The 16,232-nt window shown below is 38.5% G+C and overlaps 1 protein-coding gene across 5 annotated transcripts in view; it reads left to right on the top strand.

The window, feature by feature from the left end:
- The window catches only part of SEPTIN7 (septin 7), an 80,194-nt gene that overhangs the window by 42,266 nt on the left and 21,696 nt on the right, over positions 1 to 16,232 (top strand). For 4 of the 5 annotated variants that reach the window (XM_042044608.1, XM_042044607.1, XM_042044610.1 and 1 more), the window contains exon 4: positions 10,643 to 10,749. In XM_042044608.1, the coding sequence (XP_041900542.1) occupies positions 10,643 to 10,749 (107 nt within the window). Of the gene's footprint in view, positions 1 to 3,475; positions 3,639 to 10,642; positions 10,750 to 16,232 lie in introns of those variants that run through there. The other variant, XM_042044609.1, reaches the window with a different exon arrangement.

Below are 16,232 nucleotides of genomic sequence, written 5' to 3'. Positions count from 1 at the left end.
GTCTTGTAGGGTGGAACTGAAAAATATTCCTAGATAAATGTTTAAAAACTATATTTTGTGAATTCTGTATGTATCTGAAATTTTTGAGAGCTCAAGGGAAGAGCACAACCTGTAGCACTGCTCAGCTTAAGTCCTGCATCATATCAGCTAATATTAGTGGATGTACATAACTGTACTTTGGTGACATGCTTTAGAGTTGACTCTTCTATTAAGCATTAGTTGTTGCAGCTGCTGCCCAGTTTGGTGTAGGATGAAGGCAAGTATTTGTTCGTGGTTTTAAAAGTACAACTTAAATGTTTATAAATGACACATTCTTTAGCATAGTGCAATCTTAGCTTTAAATAGTTGTGTGTTTCTGAATCAGGGTGTGTGTTTCCAAATGAAACATTTGTGGAGTGTGGAAATCTTAGTAGTATGAATTTTCAGATGACTCCAAGTTTTTATCAAATGGGGAGCTTTCACATATAAACTGTCAATAAATAACTACATGTTAATCAGGTCTATTTCACTTGGACTTCCATGCCTCACTGAAGTTTAACTGAATTTTTTTTTTCTGTCTCATTACTAAAATGACTATTTCAGGAGAAACATGTATCTGAGATATCATATTCCTATTCAAGTTTGTTGTCCAAAATGATAATTGCTCAAATGAATTTTTAAAGATGGCAGAGGTGTGGGAAGACTTTTGCTGTGGGAGAGCAACATTAGACTTCTTCAATTCACATTTTGAAGTTCAGAGGAAATGAAAATCCATGGTACTGCAAAGGTGATATCCTCATGTTGTAATTTAAGGAATGTAGAAATTATTAGACTATTTCATGTCCTTTTAGCCCTATAAAGGCACTTAACTTTGAAGTCCACAGTGAAACCCATCCTTAGTGTAGCATAAATATTGAAATAGAAGATGAGGTGAAACTGTGGTGTTTTGTATTAAAAAGTTGAAGGGATACCATTACACTGTAGTGGAGAAGAAATTGCAAGATTTCTTTATTTTTTAGGTCTTGAAGATGCAGGTAAAAGTGTAGAATATATATAAAGTTGCTAATTTAGAGGAAACTGACTATTGACAAGTATTTACCACTTTTCTGCTACATCAGTGCCAGGCAGAGCAGAAAACAATAGCTGCAACTCAGCAGGCACTGAGACAGAAAAGAGCATGTCAGATTTTCACTTATTTACAAAGTTAGATTTTTTTTTTTTTTGGCATTGTATTTGACTAAATGGTTTAGGAATTTATATGAAAAAGTATTTTAAGAATTATGTTTTCTGTCTCTCTTGATTAAACTCACTGTTTATCATTCTCACCTTCTGTAAAGGACAAGCCTATGACTTTCCAGACTCAGTGTCCTTGGCTCTGGGCTGTGTCCTCTGTAGCTGGCAGGAATTCCAGAAGGAGTTCTGGTCCACCTCCTGTGACTGTCCTTCAGACTTACCCACTGCAAAACATGGCAAGCACTCTGGACAGGTCTTAGGATACCACCTTATCAGACCTGTCTGTTTTCTTTTCCACTTTGTGAATGGATGTTTCTGTTGTTGGCTACAAAAGCAGCTCAGTTTTCTTCTAAGTCATTATTAGAAAACTGAACAGTGGTGGCAGCAATTCAGAAACAATGGCTTAGCACTTAAGCAAAACAGCTGTTACCATATTAAAAAGGGTGTAGTCTTGACAACACAAGCTTATTCCACTTTCTCACCCTTTTTCAGAGCTAAAATACCCACTTTTACAATTCCCGTGGAGGCTGTCTTATGGAAACAGAAGCATGTAACCACCCCCACATAACTGAGGTATCAAATTAGTGTATTTTGCCAAGGTTGCTTAAAAGTGGCAGCAGTGTATCTGGGATAGCACATTGCTGTGATCCTCTTGCTCCTTGGTTGGCTAACACCAGACCAAAGAAGCAGAATTATCCCAACTTGCAAACAACATTGCCCTAATTTCTCATTCCTTATTGCCACAAAAATCTTATCACTGGGGTGAATTTGCAGAATTCTGTCTAGCTATGCGTATCTTCCTCTTGCCACTTGTGCCAGCTAAGGGTTTTGTCATAACATAGCTTTGTTTGTGCTGCCTGCTATTAAAAGTGCTTCCAAGGACATTAAAGAGAGAAGGCATCAAGAGGGAAGGTATAAGGTATTGAAAGAAATTTTTACTACCACTAGAAATGTTCAAAGTTAAGTCTTCTGACAAATTTTTGTGGATTTGCTTAATAGCAGAGTGTCCCCCCTGGGATATTTTGAGAGCGCTCAATATACTTCCAGTAGCTTTTATTCTGTTCTAGTGTAAATATTCAGGGGAAGAGCTGATGAAGTGTTCAGTAAGTCAGTCTAAGTGCTCTTTGTACCCTTCTGTAGAGACTCATTAGGTTCCATGTAAATAAAAACAATTTTGGTTTTTGTCCTTTTAAAATTTTCTGTGATACTCATGCCTTAGATGTATCACTTGGGTGGGGTTCTGAGGAAGATGCTGCCTAAAGTACTCACCTTTCTCTCCTTTTCCTCAAGTTGATGTGTAGAGCTTCTTGTTTTTAAGTTGCATGCGTGCCAGACTGTCTGAGATGTTGACCCTGTATCTGTACCAAGTGTTCTAGTCTTAAAGATTAAGTAAACCTCATCACTCTTTCTTATTTTTTTCATTAGCATTTCGATAGCTGTGTCGGTTTTGTTTCTGTCCAAGTAATGAAAGAGCCTGACTAATCTGCGATCTGTGTCCATTAATATACCTTTCATTCTTTAGTCAGCAAATGTTAGCAGTTATGTACTGGAAATGCTGTACAATTGGTTGTCAGCAGTAAAGATGACAAATTTCATGTTCTTAAAATCTTTCTCTTTTCTTTTTTTAAATAATTCATATCATCAGGGAATTCAATCAATTATATTTATCCCTGTATTTCCCTCCAGAGAGTAAGCCCAGCTCTGCAGCTTTCTCTGGATGCATAATTCTTTCAGATCCAGCAGTGATGGTCTCACATGTTTGCTTTCTTAGCCTTAAACAGAGCATTGTGCTTTAGCATTTTTCACAACGGTTTCTGTTCCTCTTGCTTTGATTTTTGAAGCAATATGGTTTTTTTCTTCTCTTCTGAAGGCTCTTTATTTTGGCTTTGTCAAAGCCTGTGAAAATTTGAGGTATATCCTGGTTATGAGGTTTAACTGTAGACGATTTGTCATGAAACTCTGCAGCTTCTGTCATTTCCAGTTGAATTCTTTAACCCAGTTACTCCACAGAGAGCTTGTGCATTCAGATTTTCCATGTAGGTCAGTTTTGTCAACTTCTTGTTGCTTGTAATGTCTCTAAAGCTGCATTGCAGTATGACTACAGCTTAATCAGACATAGGAGTTTTATTTCATCTAACACAGAAAACAAAGCAAGGTAAGCTTTGGTGAGCCTGGACTGCAGCTGCTAACTGTGGGCTTGTAATTCCATGCAAGCTTGGATACTGAAGCTCAGATTGTTGCCTTTCAGCTGTTCTTGGTACTACATATGAGCAGCCCGATGCCATGGAGTGTTTTTTTCATCTGCAGTAGTGTTGAAGAACTAAAAGTGAAGAGAAACTTGTGGTTTTGTTTCCTTGGTTTTACTGGACTACAAGCCTTTGCTCAAAATGCTGAAAGATTGCTTCCTGTGCCTTATGTTAAATTAGGTAATGTCCTATTTTCAATGGCTACTTTGCAGACATGCTGTTTATCAGGAGCAAAGCCTGTCTATGCAGTTAGAGGAAATACGACTTTCTTCAGGAAGTGCCACAAATTCTTTGACTTGTGAATTGTTGGTGATTCTTTTGTGACGGAGAAGAGGTCTAGTTTTAAATGCAGATTTTTTACATTTATTCTTGTTTCCAGAAAGAGAGGAGAGTATTTGACTTAGCTGATCTGATGTCATCTTCCCCTCATTTTCCTGTCCTGAAGCCCTATGTGCCCTAGTTTGCTGGATCACTTCTTGCCTCACATGCTGCATTGTGAATTCTAGTGCAAGAGTTGGACTGGGAGTCGGGGACCATTGCTTTTGGCAGTAGCCAAAATTTCACCTGTGAAGTTAAACCATTGTTTCATGGCTGTTTTAATCTGTCACTTGTAGAAAGCTAGACCTGCTTCTTCTTTGAGAGGAAACAATAGTACTTGAAAAATGCTATGTAGAATCTGTTGCAATATTCTTCTGAAGTATTTCCCATCCCTGCTAATGGCTTTTCTGAATTATTTAAATGTCATCTATGACAAGAATGATATGCCAAGAGTCTGCCTTCAGTTATTGCACTTCAAGTTCTGCTCTAAGAAAATTGATTAAATTGTCTTACTGTATCCTGAATGCTGAATTTTTATTGCTGTTGATGCAGTTGCTGATAAGCAGAAATGAATTTATTGCTGCTAGACTTCCTCGTTCCTCTGTTTTGCTAGGAGCATCTTTGTGGCTCTAACATATGTTGCTTCCATAATTTATGCTTCATATTCAAGTTGTGAAATGGTGGAGCTTTGGCTTTCTTCCCCTTATAAATGTCTATAAAAGACAAAGTTGATCATTTGCAAGATTTCACATGACACCATCCTACATGGAGTAGTAGATATATGGCAGCAGCATGGTCCTGCTCCCATCCTCCTCCTGACGGTTTTCATTTGGATGTTCTTACATGTTTATTGAATGTTGGTTTGTATTTTGTAGAGCACTGAAGGCAGGAACTAGCTTTTACGAAAGCTTCTAAAATCAGACTTGAAATTAAAAGCATCTTGCAGGCTCCGTTTTTGTGGTTGTCTATAATGACATGGCAGAGCACCATTCCCCCTCGGCAAGAGGGTGGTTCCATCATGTCACTCGGCATAGTTCAGGCTCTTTGATTATTCATGTAACTTCCCTTCTGTATAAAAGCAAAAACCTGCGTGTTACAGTGTCGTCAAAGCTATTGCACATTTGCATAAAGCTGCAGGTGCTGTCGTGCACATAAACTGTGAATTGTACAAGGATGAAAGAAGATGAAATGCATTACTTTTTATGCCTTCTGACAAGCTTTTTACCCTTCTTTGAGTCACCAGCATCAAACTAATGGGATACTATTTTAAGCAAAAACTGTCACAATAATAAGAATTTATAAAATGGAAAAATTCCATGAAAAAACTTGCTCACCAGCTGAAAATAAAATATGCTTTGATGTAAACATTCTGTGTAAGTAGGCTGTGGAGAAGTACAACATTTTTCTATTGAATTTGATCCCTTTGTAACTCCTTGTGGCTATCAAATGTGCTATCAAATGCACTTCATCACAGAAGTAAGTATTTGTGGATATCTTTATTCTGAAGAAACAGTGAAGCAACTGCAGCTTATGCTTGACTGTATCAAGGAACTCTAAATACACGTTTTTATTTAGAATGCAGTGGAAGCTTCCAAAAACCCTGTGCAATTTGTAGAAACCTGGTTGTCTTGGGGCTTTATTGGTGGTTTATCTCGAATAATCTACAAGTCCCACAGGGATGAGTTACCTTCTCTCAGCCATCAGAGTTAGCAGTTAGTGCATGTTTTGAATCTGCAGTTCCTGCTGTGTCCAGTTAATAGAGACAGTGACAGAGACTGGGTCATCTCCTTGGTGATGATACATGAAGCAAATCACTTTGAGCAATTTAACTGAAGTCTTGGTTTATGGTGCTGCAAAGCATTTTTCTTGCTGGTGGGTGGTTCCTTGGCAGTCTTGTAGTCCCACCTGGAGTTTAGGAAAGCAGCTTGAAATTCCTAAATACACATAGCACTTGTGGTCATGTTCCCAGTGGTGCAGCTGACTGTCACAGGGCGTAAGCATGAAATACTGTTTCACTGGTAGATAGCCAAGTAATGATACTGAAGAGTAGAAAACTTCTGGTGATTTCTGCAAGAGTAACTTGTGATGAAGAGGTAGGAAATAAAACATGCAGAAAGCACGCTGAATATGTTCAAGATTGGTTGCTTACCTTGATCACTTGATATGTTTAATGAGCTCTCACATGAGGTCATAAACCTAAGAATGCAAGTCATGCTTTTAAGTTCAGGGCTTGGATTTTAGAAAACAAGATCCTGAAAATATAGAAGAAAACTGATCCTGGATTTTCAGAATGATATGGTATCTAGAAGAGGTAGTGTGATGCATTATTGAGAGGGGCAATTTATGAATGAGAAAACAGCAGTCTCCACCAGAAGTTACAGATAAAGCTGGAAGAAAGCTGGGTTGGACTGGTCTTCTTGCCCATTTTTGTCATAGATTTTTGAGTATGAATGGCAGAGGCTGAAAAGTTGGGGGAGGTTGGAAATATGCCACATTCTCAATGTGCCACAGCAATGAATGGTGAAAAAAGCGTCATTAAGGGTAACAATTCACTTCCATCATCACAGGGAGGAGATGCTGGCAGTTTGAGGTTTTTTGTGGTAATAAAGTCATAGCAAGAACTGATGGAAACAAGTTAGATGTGAATAGATTTTCGAGCTGATTATCACGGATTAGGATTTCTCGTTCATTTACAGGGAGGGATTTAGAAATGAAGGTGAAAGATTTATGTAGCTCCGTTGAGCTAGTTACTTATTTTTTTACCTGAGCGCTGCTTTCCCCCATTCACATGGATTGCACACCATTGTTCAAGTTTTTTAGTTGTTCATTCCCTTTACTTACTTGCTTTAGTATTGTTCTGGAGACTATTTACTTGGTTTGCAAACTATTCCAGTGGTTGCCAGTGGTCTCCTCTGACCCCCAGAGATATGTTTGAGATGCATATGCTTGAGATATAAAAGAGGAAACTGAATGTGTTGGTTTTATTTTTTTCTTGGTCTCCCTTCTCATGTTACAGCTAGACTTACATGACTACTACTACTTGATCAGTGTTTTGTTCACAGAAGAAAAAATTTTGCTATCCAAGGTTAATTTTAAATGATGTGCTATGGGCCATCTTTATAAAGATGCTAATGGTCAGAAGGTAATTGTTAACCTAAGTGTATAAGAAGAGTTCCACTCTTTGTACTGCCATTTAGAAATTCATGGACTTTAGAAGAGTTGGAACTTTTGCTAGTCCTGTAAGGGCTCACAAAAGCTCTTCATTCACAAGACTGACAGAAGTATGTTAGTAAAAGCACATGCTACCAAGAGTGGCCAGCTCCATGTGTTTGGTTGTGACTATAAAAACAGCTTGATAAAATGTTAACATTTTGAAACACTAAGTTGCTGATAAACAAGAGACACAAAATAATGAAGAAAAAAAAAGAACAATATTCAGAAGAACTTGAAGCCTATGTGAAATATTTAGTGGGAGAGAGAGGGCAAGGTAAAAGCAGGACCTGGATACCAGAAATAATTAACCTTTTGAATTCAGGATTACCCTGCAGAATGTTTTCCTTCTTTTCTTCTTTTTAAAGTAAATTTCTAAAAATCGCTCACTCTAAGTTGGGCTCCTAGGTCTAACGACATCGTAATTCATTAAGTGATTAGAAGTTATTACTGTTGAAAAGGTTCTATTACATTGTACCCTTTGACCAGTTCATGTAATGGTCAAACGACAAAATCTCATCAGAAGTGCTTACTGAAAGCAGGAAGATACATTTTATTTGGGATGTATCTTTTTGTTTCTGCAAAGGCAAATGAAACTTCACTTGTTTTCCCTTCTCCCTTGGGGTTTTGTTAGTCGTATTCATGGCCTGTTGCATCCTTGGAAGCTGATTTCCCAGCCTTTCCAGTAGGCAATCCTTTCAGGTGAATGTGGGTTTGAGCAAGGTGGAGCATGGGAAAGACAGAGGGTTTTGTTTGGGTGTGGACTTAAGGGGGCTTTGTGTGGTTTTGTTTGTTTTGGGGATTTGGGGGGGTTGAATTTTTTTTTTTTTTTTTACTTTTTATAGTCTTTCTAGTGAAGATCAGAATATTTAAATGTGTCCAGAAAGGCTACTAGAACTGTTCGATTACAGTTGATTTCTCTAATCCTGCTTTCTCTGTAGTCAGCAGAGAAATTCTTGTTTTATTACAGTGGAAGCAGCATAATTCCCCATAGTACAATATTAAATGTTCCAGTTAGGGGTTTTGCCTACAGTTTCAGTGCAATTGTTTTATTTGATATTTTAGCCTTTTACTACCATTGTAGATGTTGACCCTTGCATCATCTAAGGCACAACTGCATCCAGGATTGGTGCATTGAGGCAAGCTCTTACATGTAGTACCTCAATTACTGGTAGCAGTTAAGCAGTTTAAACTGTTATAATCTGCACTGGCTGATTACAGTTAGCATGGTGGGTAAGGATATCTAGAAAGCTGGGCACCTTTGGGAACAAGATTGTGCATAAATATCCTTAGCATACTTTCTTTTCACTGATTTCAGCTCAAAATTGTCTTCATAACTTTGCAGCTGTAAGGGGGCCAAAGGGTGAGGAGGGGAACAAACCTCAGATTTCCCAGGGTGTAATGCTTCAGCAGTTCAGGGTCTGCTTGGTACGGAGTGCCAGAACTGCCCAAGCTATCTAGGGCAAACTGCTGGTTTTCCATCACATTCTTTTGAAGCTGAAAATCTTACTTCCATATGTTGAATTTTAATGACAACTTGACAGGCACTCATTTTCAAGAGAAATGGTTGTTCTCAGTGTTTTTCACCTTAAATTCTTTAGCATATTAAGACCAGCAGTAACCCTAATAGAAGGGAGAAGAAGGGGCAACCCTTTTTGTATAATGAAGTAGAATCTGATGTTAAATTCTTTCTTCAATACTTTAGTAGGGTGACTTTTGCAAGATTCAAGTTAAAAAGCAGAGGTCACTGAAAGGATATGAATTGTACATTTAAAAATCAGAGCCACCCTCTTGAGGGCTTCAGTAGGGTGGATAAAAACCTTCAGTTTAACTGGAATGGTTTGCATTTCTTGAGCAGGGCTGTGAGATGGAGACAGTTAAGCTTTAACCAGGGTGCATCTATGAGATTGGAAAGTTGTGCATTTCAGGAGCTTCTTTGTGTTGTAGAATTGGTAGGGAGGCCCCTCGGCTGCAGCTGACCCTGCCCTTAAAGTCTTGCAAATGCAGAGTAAAAAACTTGGGTCCTTTATAACCAGACTCGGAGGCACTGTGTTTACTGCGTAGTTCTAAGTTCCTCATGAATCTAACCATGGAAAAAGGCAAAATCTGCAGGGTAGTAGTGAAATCTTGTCAGCAAGCATGTCCCTGCTGTCTTGCATAAACCTGTCCTGGTGGGGTTAGTGTTCATTGCTATCTTGAGACCGTAACTTGAGTATCTCCCTTTTCCTTGGCTGCCGCAGCCCATCAGCCTGGCTGTGGCCAGCCGCTGCTCCCAGCACGGGTTAGCTCATCTGTCCGAGAGGGTGGGGTTTGAAGAACAAGCTCTACTGAGAGCGCAGACAGCCGGCGGGAGCTCTGGTTGCAGTGTTTCATCAGCTGCTAATCCGTTTACCGTGTAGCTAATGAGATTGCTCTGCTCGGTGCTGCAGACACTCTGTGCTACACCACTGTAATCGAGATGGCTGGTGTGTATGAGCCAGCTCCTGTAGGAAACCCAGATGCCTATTGCAGAGGAGACAATTAGTAACTACTTTCTGTTCTGTAACTCTTGTGTTAACCCAGGACATTTATCTCAAGACAGGCTTGGAAATTTTCTGAGTTCAGTCTCTAAATCAACACAATATTTGTTGGGGTTAGAGTGATTAGTACTTTAGTTAAATTTTTCCTTTCAAGTATGGGTGCAGTGCAGTTCATTCTCCTCTTTCAGTGAAAGTATATAGTTTGCCCTCAAATTTGTTAGCTTGAAAGCAAATTTCTTTGTGTCTGTTTCTGTTTAGGTAAATGTATTAACAGACTGCATATGAAATTTGAACAGAAAGAAAGCATCATTTTTTTATACCTTTATCCTTAGTTCTCATGCCAGTGTGAATTGTTGTGTTGAAGTAGTTTCTTTACAATAAAAAATTAAACAAAAGACTTTTCTTTTAAAATACTCTAAGTAGTTGATCTGAAATTCTTGCCCTTGTCTCTGTAGAGCTGTAAATGGAAGGTAATATTTGCTGTGGCGTGTTTAACTGTATTTGCTTGGATTGTCATGGCAGTAGTGTCTCCAGATTCTTCAGCAAGGCTGACTTATTGTTGCTCATGCGCAAATTACCAAAAAAGCCCAAATAAAATCCAGCCCCCTTCTGTGCCCCAACAACAAAATTCCCAGGTAACCACATAGTTTGAAACTTCATTTTATCTCTTGTGGCCTTAATAGTTATAGCAGACTAATTTCAGCCTTTCTCCCTCCCCCCACTCCCACCCCTGCTTCTTTTTTCCCCTTCCTTATAATAAAGACACTCAAATAACAATATTTGAAATAAAGGAGACAACATAATCTGCTTTGGCACTATGATTAGTTTTACCAGGAATATAGCTTGTGTATAAAATTTAATGTAATATCATCTTTGTGTGTTGTAATGGGAACAATGGACAAAAGTGCTGAATGCACTCAGTATGATCAGAAAAATAAATGTTTATAGAATCCAACAGTGACAGTGGGATTTGAAAGGTTTTCCTTGAAATTTGAAAAGATGATAGATTCTCAAACTCTTAGAGTGCAGTCCATGTTTTCAGGTACTATGTTTCAGGAGTGTTTGAAATGTAGATCTAAATGTTTATATTTTACATGATACTCCTGGTTTTACTGAAACTGCTCTGTTTTCTTCTAGGTGAATCTGGACTGGGAAAATCAACATTAATCAACTCATTATTCTTAACAGAATTGTATTCCCCAGAGTATCCAGGTCCTTCACACAGAATTAAAAAGACTGTACAGGTATGTCTGGGGTAAAAAAGATACAGCCTGAACATTGTAACTTGCAATTTAGTAATGTAAGGTGGTACACAGTTATTACATAAGCACCTGAGTTCCAGGATGCATTCAGTCATGATGTGAACCACTAAGAAATACTCTGTGTGTCTTTCAGTCTATCTTAGCTATACAAAAGTTCCAGGTTCTCAAACCTGTAGCCTGTAGAAATGTGGGAACCCTGAAGTGTTTTGTGTTTTGCCTGTAGATTAGAAAACACATATGTGTGCAGAAATTTTTGGAAATGTGGTGTTTATTATCAATTAAACCAGTGAGTAAATCTGTAGAAATACACAGATGTGCAGTAAAACCTGTGTGACTGTTGAAGGCAGGCTTTTAGAGGCCAAATACTAAAGGATTTCACAGAAGTGTGGGGACCTGGGGTGTAAAAGTATCTGCGAGTCTTCTGCAGACTGTACTGTTTGTGGTACCTTGTTTACCTGTTACAAGTTGTTATTCTGAAACATCAGGGACTAGGATGAACCTGTCTGACTTTAAGCACTAGACTTACATGGGCAAAGATGATGTTCCTGCAAGTGCATGATGCAACTGGAATATTTGGTCAAAGACTGGAAGACTGAAGTTGATCCATTTGTTTTGTGTAATAACTTGCTACTGATCAATTATATTTTCTCTCAAAAAAAGGGGCATGTTTCCTGTGTTACAAAAAGATTATTAGAAATAACAATTACCTAATGCTAAGAAATAATAATGTTATGGGTAGTTTAGGAAATCATTGTGTTCGTGGGGTGTTTTCTGCCTCCACAGCTGACCAGCTGAATAAGGTTGCATGAACTCTGCTTATCTGGTTTGATTTGCACTTAAGACTTTGGTGAAGATACCTTATGATAATCTAACTTCGTACAGGTGAGGACCAAGGGTGCTCACCATTGCTGCTGTTGTCCAGCAGAGTTCCTCCAGCTGCCAAATTCAGCTGTGGCTGAAGTGACTGGATAATTGCAGAGTTGTCATAAAGTGATTAAGCCCTGTGTTGAGTTAGGAGGGTATGCATGGTGCTAAACAGAAGTTGTAAAACAAGTGCTTTTTTACTCATTGAAATTAAGTGATTCAGCTTCAGTGCCGTGAACCACTGACCTTACTGCTTTGTGGGACCTCTTTTTTTTTGTTCAGGATTTTAGGTAAGACATTTTCTAATCCAATGTCAGAACACTGAATAATTACCACAAGGTAATTATTGCAAGGAAGAAGTTAGTTATGCCTGTATTGAGAAGTTTGAATGGCGATGCTTGTCAATGAAAACTTGAATGCTATGACAAAATGAAATCATTGCGGAATACAGATTTTTTAATTTGGAGGAAAGCTTTTGAACATCCTGAGTTTGATTACCAATACATTAATACTTTCTAAGCTTTGATCATTTCTGTTAGGGTATCTTATACGTTTAATGTAAAACCATAGTGACTGACAAAATGGACTTGAAAGCCTGTTAGCAGGGGCATCAGACCATTATTTGTATTAGAAAGGTTGAAATGTTAAGTGGAAAAGAGGTCTTCAAAGAGTTAAACTCTCATATAATATGCTTATTACTGAACTAATCAGTGACTGTTCAAAAACCAAATAGAAGGGTGACTTTTTTTATAGGAAGAGAGATGTAGCGTGATTTCTTTACTGATGATTACACACTGGTTTAGCAGAAGTTAAACCAATTCAGGTTATGTTAATAGAATTTTAGTTTAAGTAATTGTGGGATGGATTCCCTGTCATTGGAAGATTTTTGGTTTTTTCAGTTGGGAAAAATCTTTGGAAGAATTTGTACACAAGCTAACAAGAAGAAAACCCAGACCAAGACATCTTTCAAAGATAACTCGCTCCCACCCTAGTTAAAGGTGCATCAGTGTAAGAAAAAATAATATGAAACTGTGGAATTTCTGGAATTTGAGTTAAGTACTTTCATCTGTTAGGTGACAAGATTAGATGACCCTGTTCATTCTGACCATCAGGGGTGGTTTGATTTGTAATGATTTACTGGTTGAAGAAAAAGATCATCTTTTTTCAGAAAGCCTCACTTAATGATTTTTTTTTTTTTTTACTTTGTAAAGCTGGAAAGGAAGGGGGGGGAAAGGCTTGAACAAAGCTCAGGCTGATAAGCCATTGCATTTTTTTCCTACTTCCACTGTGTGGGCTAAAGCTTGAGGCCAAGAGCTTGCCAAAACTATATTCAATAGTAAATTGGGTTCTGACACGACTTAGAAAATAATATGGTGGGAATGAAGTAGATTTAAAGACCATCTTCCCCTCTAGAAACTACTGTTTACTTTATCTAATAAGTACTTTCTTTTTGTTTACTTGCAATGCAACTTTGCTTTCAGTTCCTTGGGATGAATGAAAACTCAGTGTAGTGTTTTAAGGAAGAAACTGGGAAGTATCTTATTTCAGTGTAAGTGAGGATAAAATTGTTTCCCTCTACGAGCTTGAAAATCTGTATGTGCTAGCAACTATGTGTATGATCTGGAGGTGTTTCCTGTCAAATATTGAAGAATAAGCAGTGGGAGCTGCTGTTTGGATCTACTGGATTTGTACTCTGCCAGTGAATACCTTTTTAAGTTGAGGGTTTTGTAGGGTAGGGATGAGAGGAAACCACCTCATTTGAGCATCCTCAAATCTTGGTTGTAATAATCACCTGTTCTTGTATGGTGGGAACAACTTACTGATCAGGAATTGTCTGAGAGGCTCTCACGTAGATAAACACAAACTGTGGTTTGGCTTGAAAACCATTGCAGTTTGGAGTTGTTTTGTGAGGCAGGTCCTTTGTAATAGTCCCATAGAAAATGCAGAAAAACAGTTCAGAGATTTGATGTCAGATGAATTCAAAGGAAACATATTCAGAAATGAGGGGCTATTAAAGGTGTTTCCTCTGATCATTATCTGACTGCCTTGAATGCAAGATGTTAAAGGAGTGTTTCATCCAATAAAAAGCTGTAACAAGCACCAAGTCATGAACGCTGTGTAGTAACTGCCAAGGAGACCCGTGTGACCCAGCTGACTGGAGTGCATGGGAAAATGGCTGTTTGGAGGAGACTTCTCTTAAAAAGTCTTAAATTCCAAGACTTGAACTAATGTTTTCCATGAATCCCTTGGGAATACTTGTAAATCAGATGATAGGATGCAGTTGGATGCTTAACTATGAATGACACTAGTTTACAGTGATTTTTTGGATCTTTTCCAGATATTACTGCTTTCTGTGCCTTTGACCATGTATGGACACATCCATTTAGGTTAGAAAAATGCAATTTTGCAGAGGCTTTGTGGCAGGGTCTTCATCTACTGTTTCCTGCCAGTAGAATCTACTGCTTACAAGATATAGTGGATGTGGTCTGATTGTCCGCAGCAGAGATTCAGTTGCTGCAGACCATTTGTCAGAAGGTGACTTCACAAATTCAGCCAAACTTAGATTTTACAAGCATACGGAATCAGGGAAAATGTTTGGCGTGACATTTCTGAGGCTCTCCTGACCTTTCTTTTTTCCTTTGTTATAAATGTATGTTCAAGATAATGTTTTGTTAATTGCTTCTTTTGTAAAAGCATTCCACTGTGAGCCCATAATAATTTAATGGTTCTTGCTGGGAATTTTTGTGCTGGAAAATGAAGCTGATACCTTGTAGCTCTTGGCAAGAGTACATCTCTTAGCATTATCTTCTCTAGTATTTTGCAAGTGTTGTGGGTTTCTTATACTTGCAGAGAGCTTGGTAATAGGAGGGCTGTGTGGTTACTATATGCAAGATAGCCAAAAGAATGCAAGGAATCAGAAGTTAATCTCTTGTGTGTTAAAGCTTGTGAGTAGTAAACTCTTGGCTGAGTTGGCTGTGGCTGGGGATTACTGTCTTGAGTTCTGGTATAAATTGTGTACAATAAAATTTCTTTATAGAACTCTTGAGGATGGGGGAAAGTACGCTCACCATAATTAAAATGTAAGTTTCTAAAGCAGTGCATATACTCCTAGGCTCTCATGGCTTTCAGCTGCACGCTTTTGGAGGGATGAGAGTTGTAATAGATCGTGAAAGAGTAACTTGGTGGTGTCTTAGGCTGGTGTGTGTATGGTTTTGTTTGGTTGATTTTAATTCCTGGTTGTTTACACCTTCCTAACCTTGCAGTCAGGCCTGTTCATGTTGGAGTTTGAATTGGGTGGTCTTAAAGTCCAGCCCAACCTGGATACTTCTGTGACTAGCTCCCTGGTAGCTGTTAACTCTTTGAGAGCTATCAGCGAAAGGGATTGATCTGACTTGGGTAGGATCCCTACTGATGAGTAAATAAAAACAGCATCCTGCATACTCAGAGGTTAAATATGAAGCTTTCTTTGTAGGTAGTTACTGTTTTCTGTGATTCTGTATATTCTCTTTTGAATTGTAATCAGTGTTTTGCTTGTGCAAGAGGTACTTAGTTTGACTTTCTGCAGTGTTAATTTATCTTGTGGATTTACATTGCATCACATAAGCAGTGATTGCAGAGCGTTTGCAACAATGTTCAGGTGTGGCTGTGAGAGTCTGTTTCATTTATATAACAATTAGGGATGTGCAAGAGCTTAAGAAGCATTAATATGATATTTCTCAAATCTTGAACTAGTCAAGAGACCATCCAGAAAGGGCTTATTATAAATAGAACTTTCTTTTCTTTCCCCAGTTAGCGTTTGAGTGGCTTAAGGAATGTTAAGCAATGAGCAGCAAGGTGGCATCACCTTGAGTCTGCCAGCTCTCGTGTGGTTCACATGCAAAAATGGCTTGCATTGTTGTTTTCTTGAATCCATGTCTGGAAAACAGTGTCACTAGTGATTTAAGAGGAATTGTTTTAATATCAGGGAGAAAAAAAGATGATTAAATGTCCAAGCAATTGGAAAGAAGCCAGCTTGAGTTTGTCATTTTGTACTGCTGTGCATCTTACTGGTAGGACAGTGGTGTACAGCACTTTCTCACGCAGATGGACCTGACATTGGCAATATCAATAATTACTGAGATAGAAGTAGGAAGAAGGGGGTAGCAGTCCATGTGCTGTTTAGCCTCGATCTTCTCTGTCATGACATGCTTAATCTGTTTGATGACATGCTCCCTGCAAGCTGCCTGAGCTGTGCTGCAGATCGGTGGTCATAACTGGAGGCATGAATTCCCATACCCAGATGTTGCATCATTCCTTGTGCTGATGCATTTGCCTTCTGAGACGGGTTTCCATCAGTGACCTGAGTGAACAGGAACCCAATCCATTACAGTCACATGAGGTCTAGCTCAGCAGATTGCAGCCAGATTGTATTACTTTCCAATATAATTCTGTCTGTAACAGGAAACCCTCACTTTGTGATTCCATTCCCAACCATTATGGAGAATAAATGTATTCTTAAAAATACAGTAACAGGACTAGAAATGTTTAAGGTGCTTGGGGGGAGGATGAGTTTTGGAAAGTGTCATTTTCTTTGAACTGACCGAAGTTTGCAACTTCATCAA

Source organism: Corvus kubaryi, unplaced genomic scaffold (genome assembly GCF_017639235.1).
Source record: "Corvus kubaryi isolate FWS band 111438036 unplaced genomic scaffold, C.kubaryi_AGA036_p1.0 37398, whole genome shotgun sequence".
NCBI classification, from domain to species: Eukaryota; Metazoa; Chordata; class Aves; order Passeriformes; family Corvidae; genus Corvus; species Corvus kubaryi.
The sequence above is the reverse complement of the archived record's forward strand: the minus strand, read 5'-3'. Positions and strand labels throughout refer to the sequence as shown.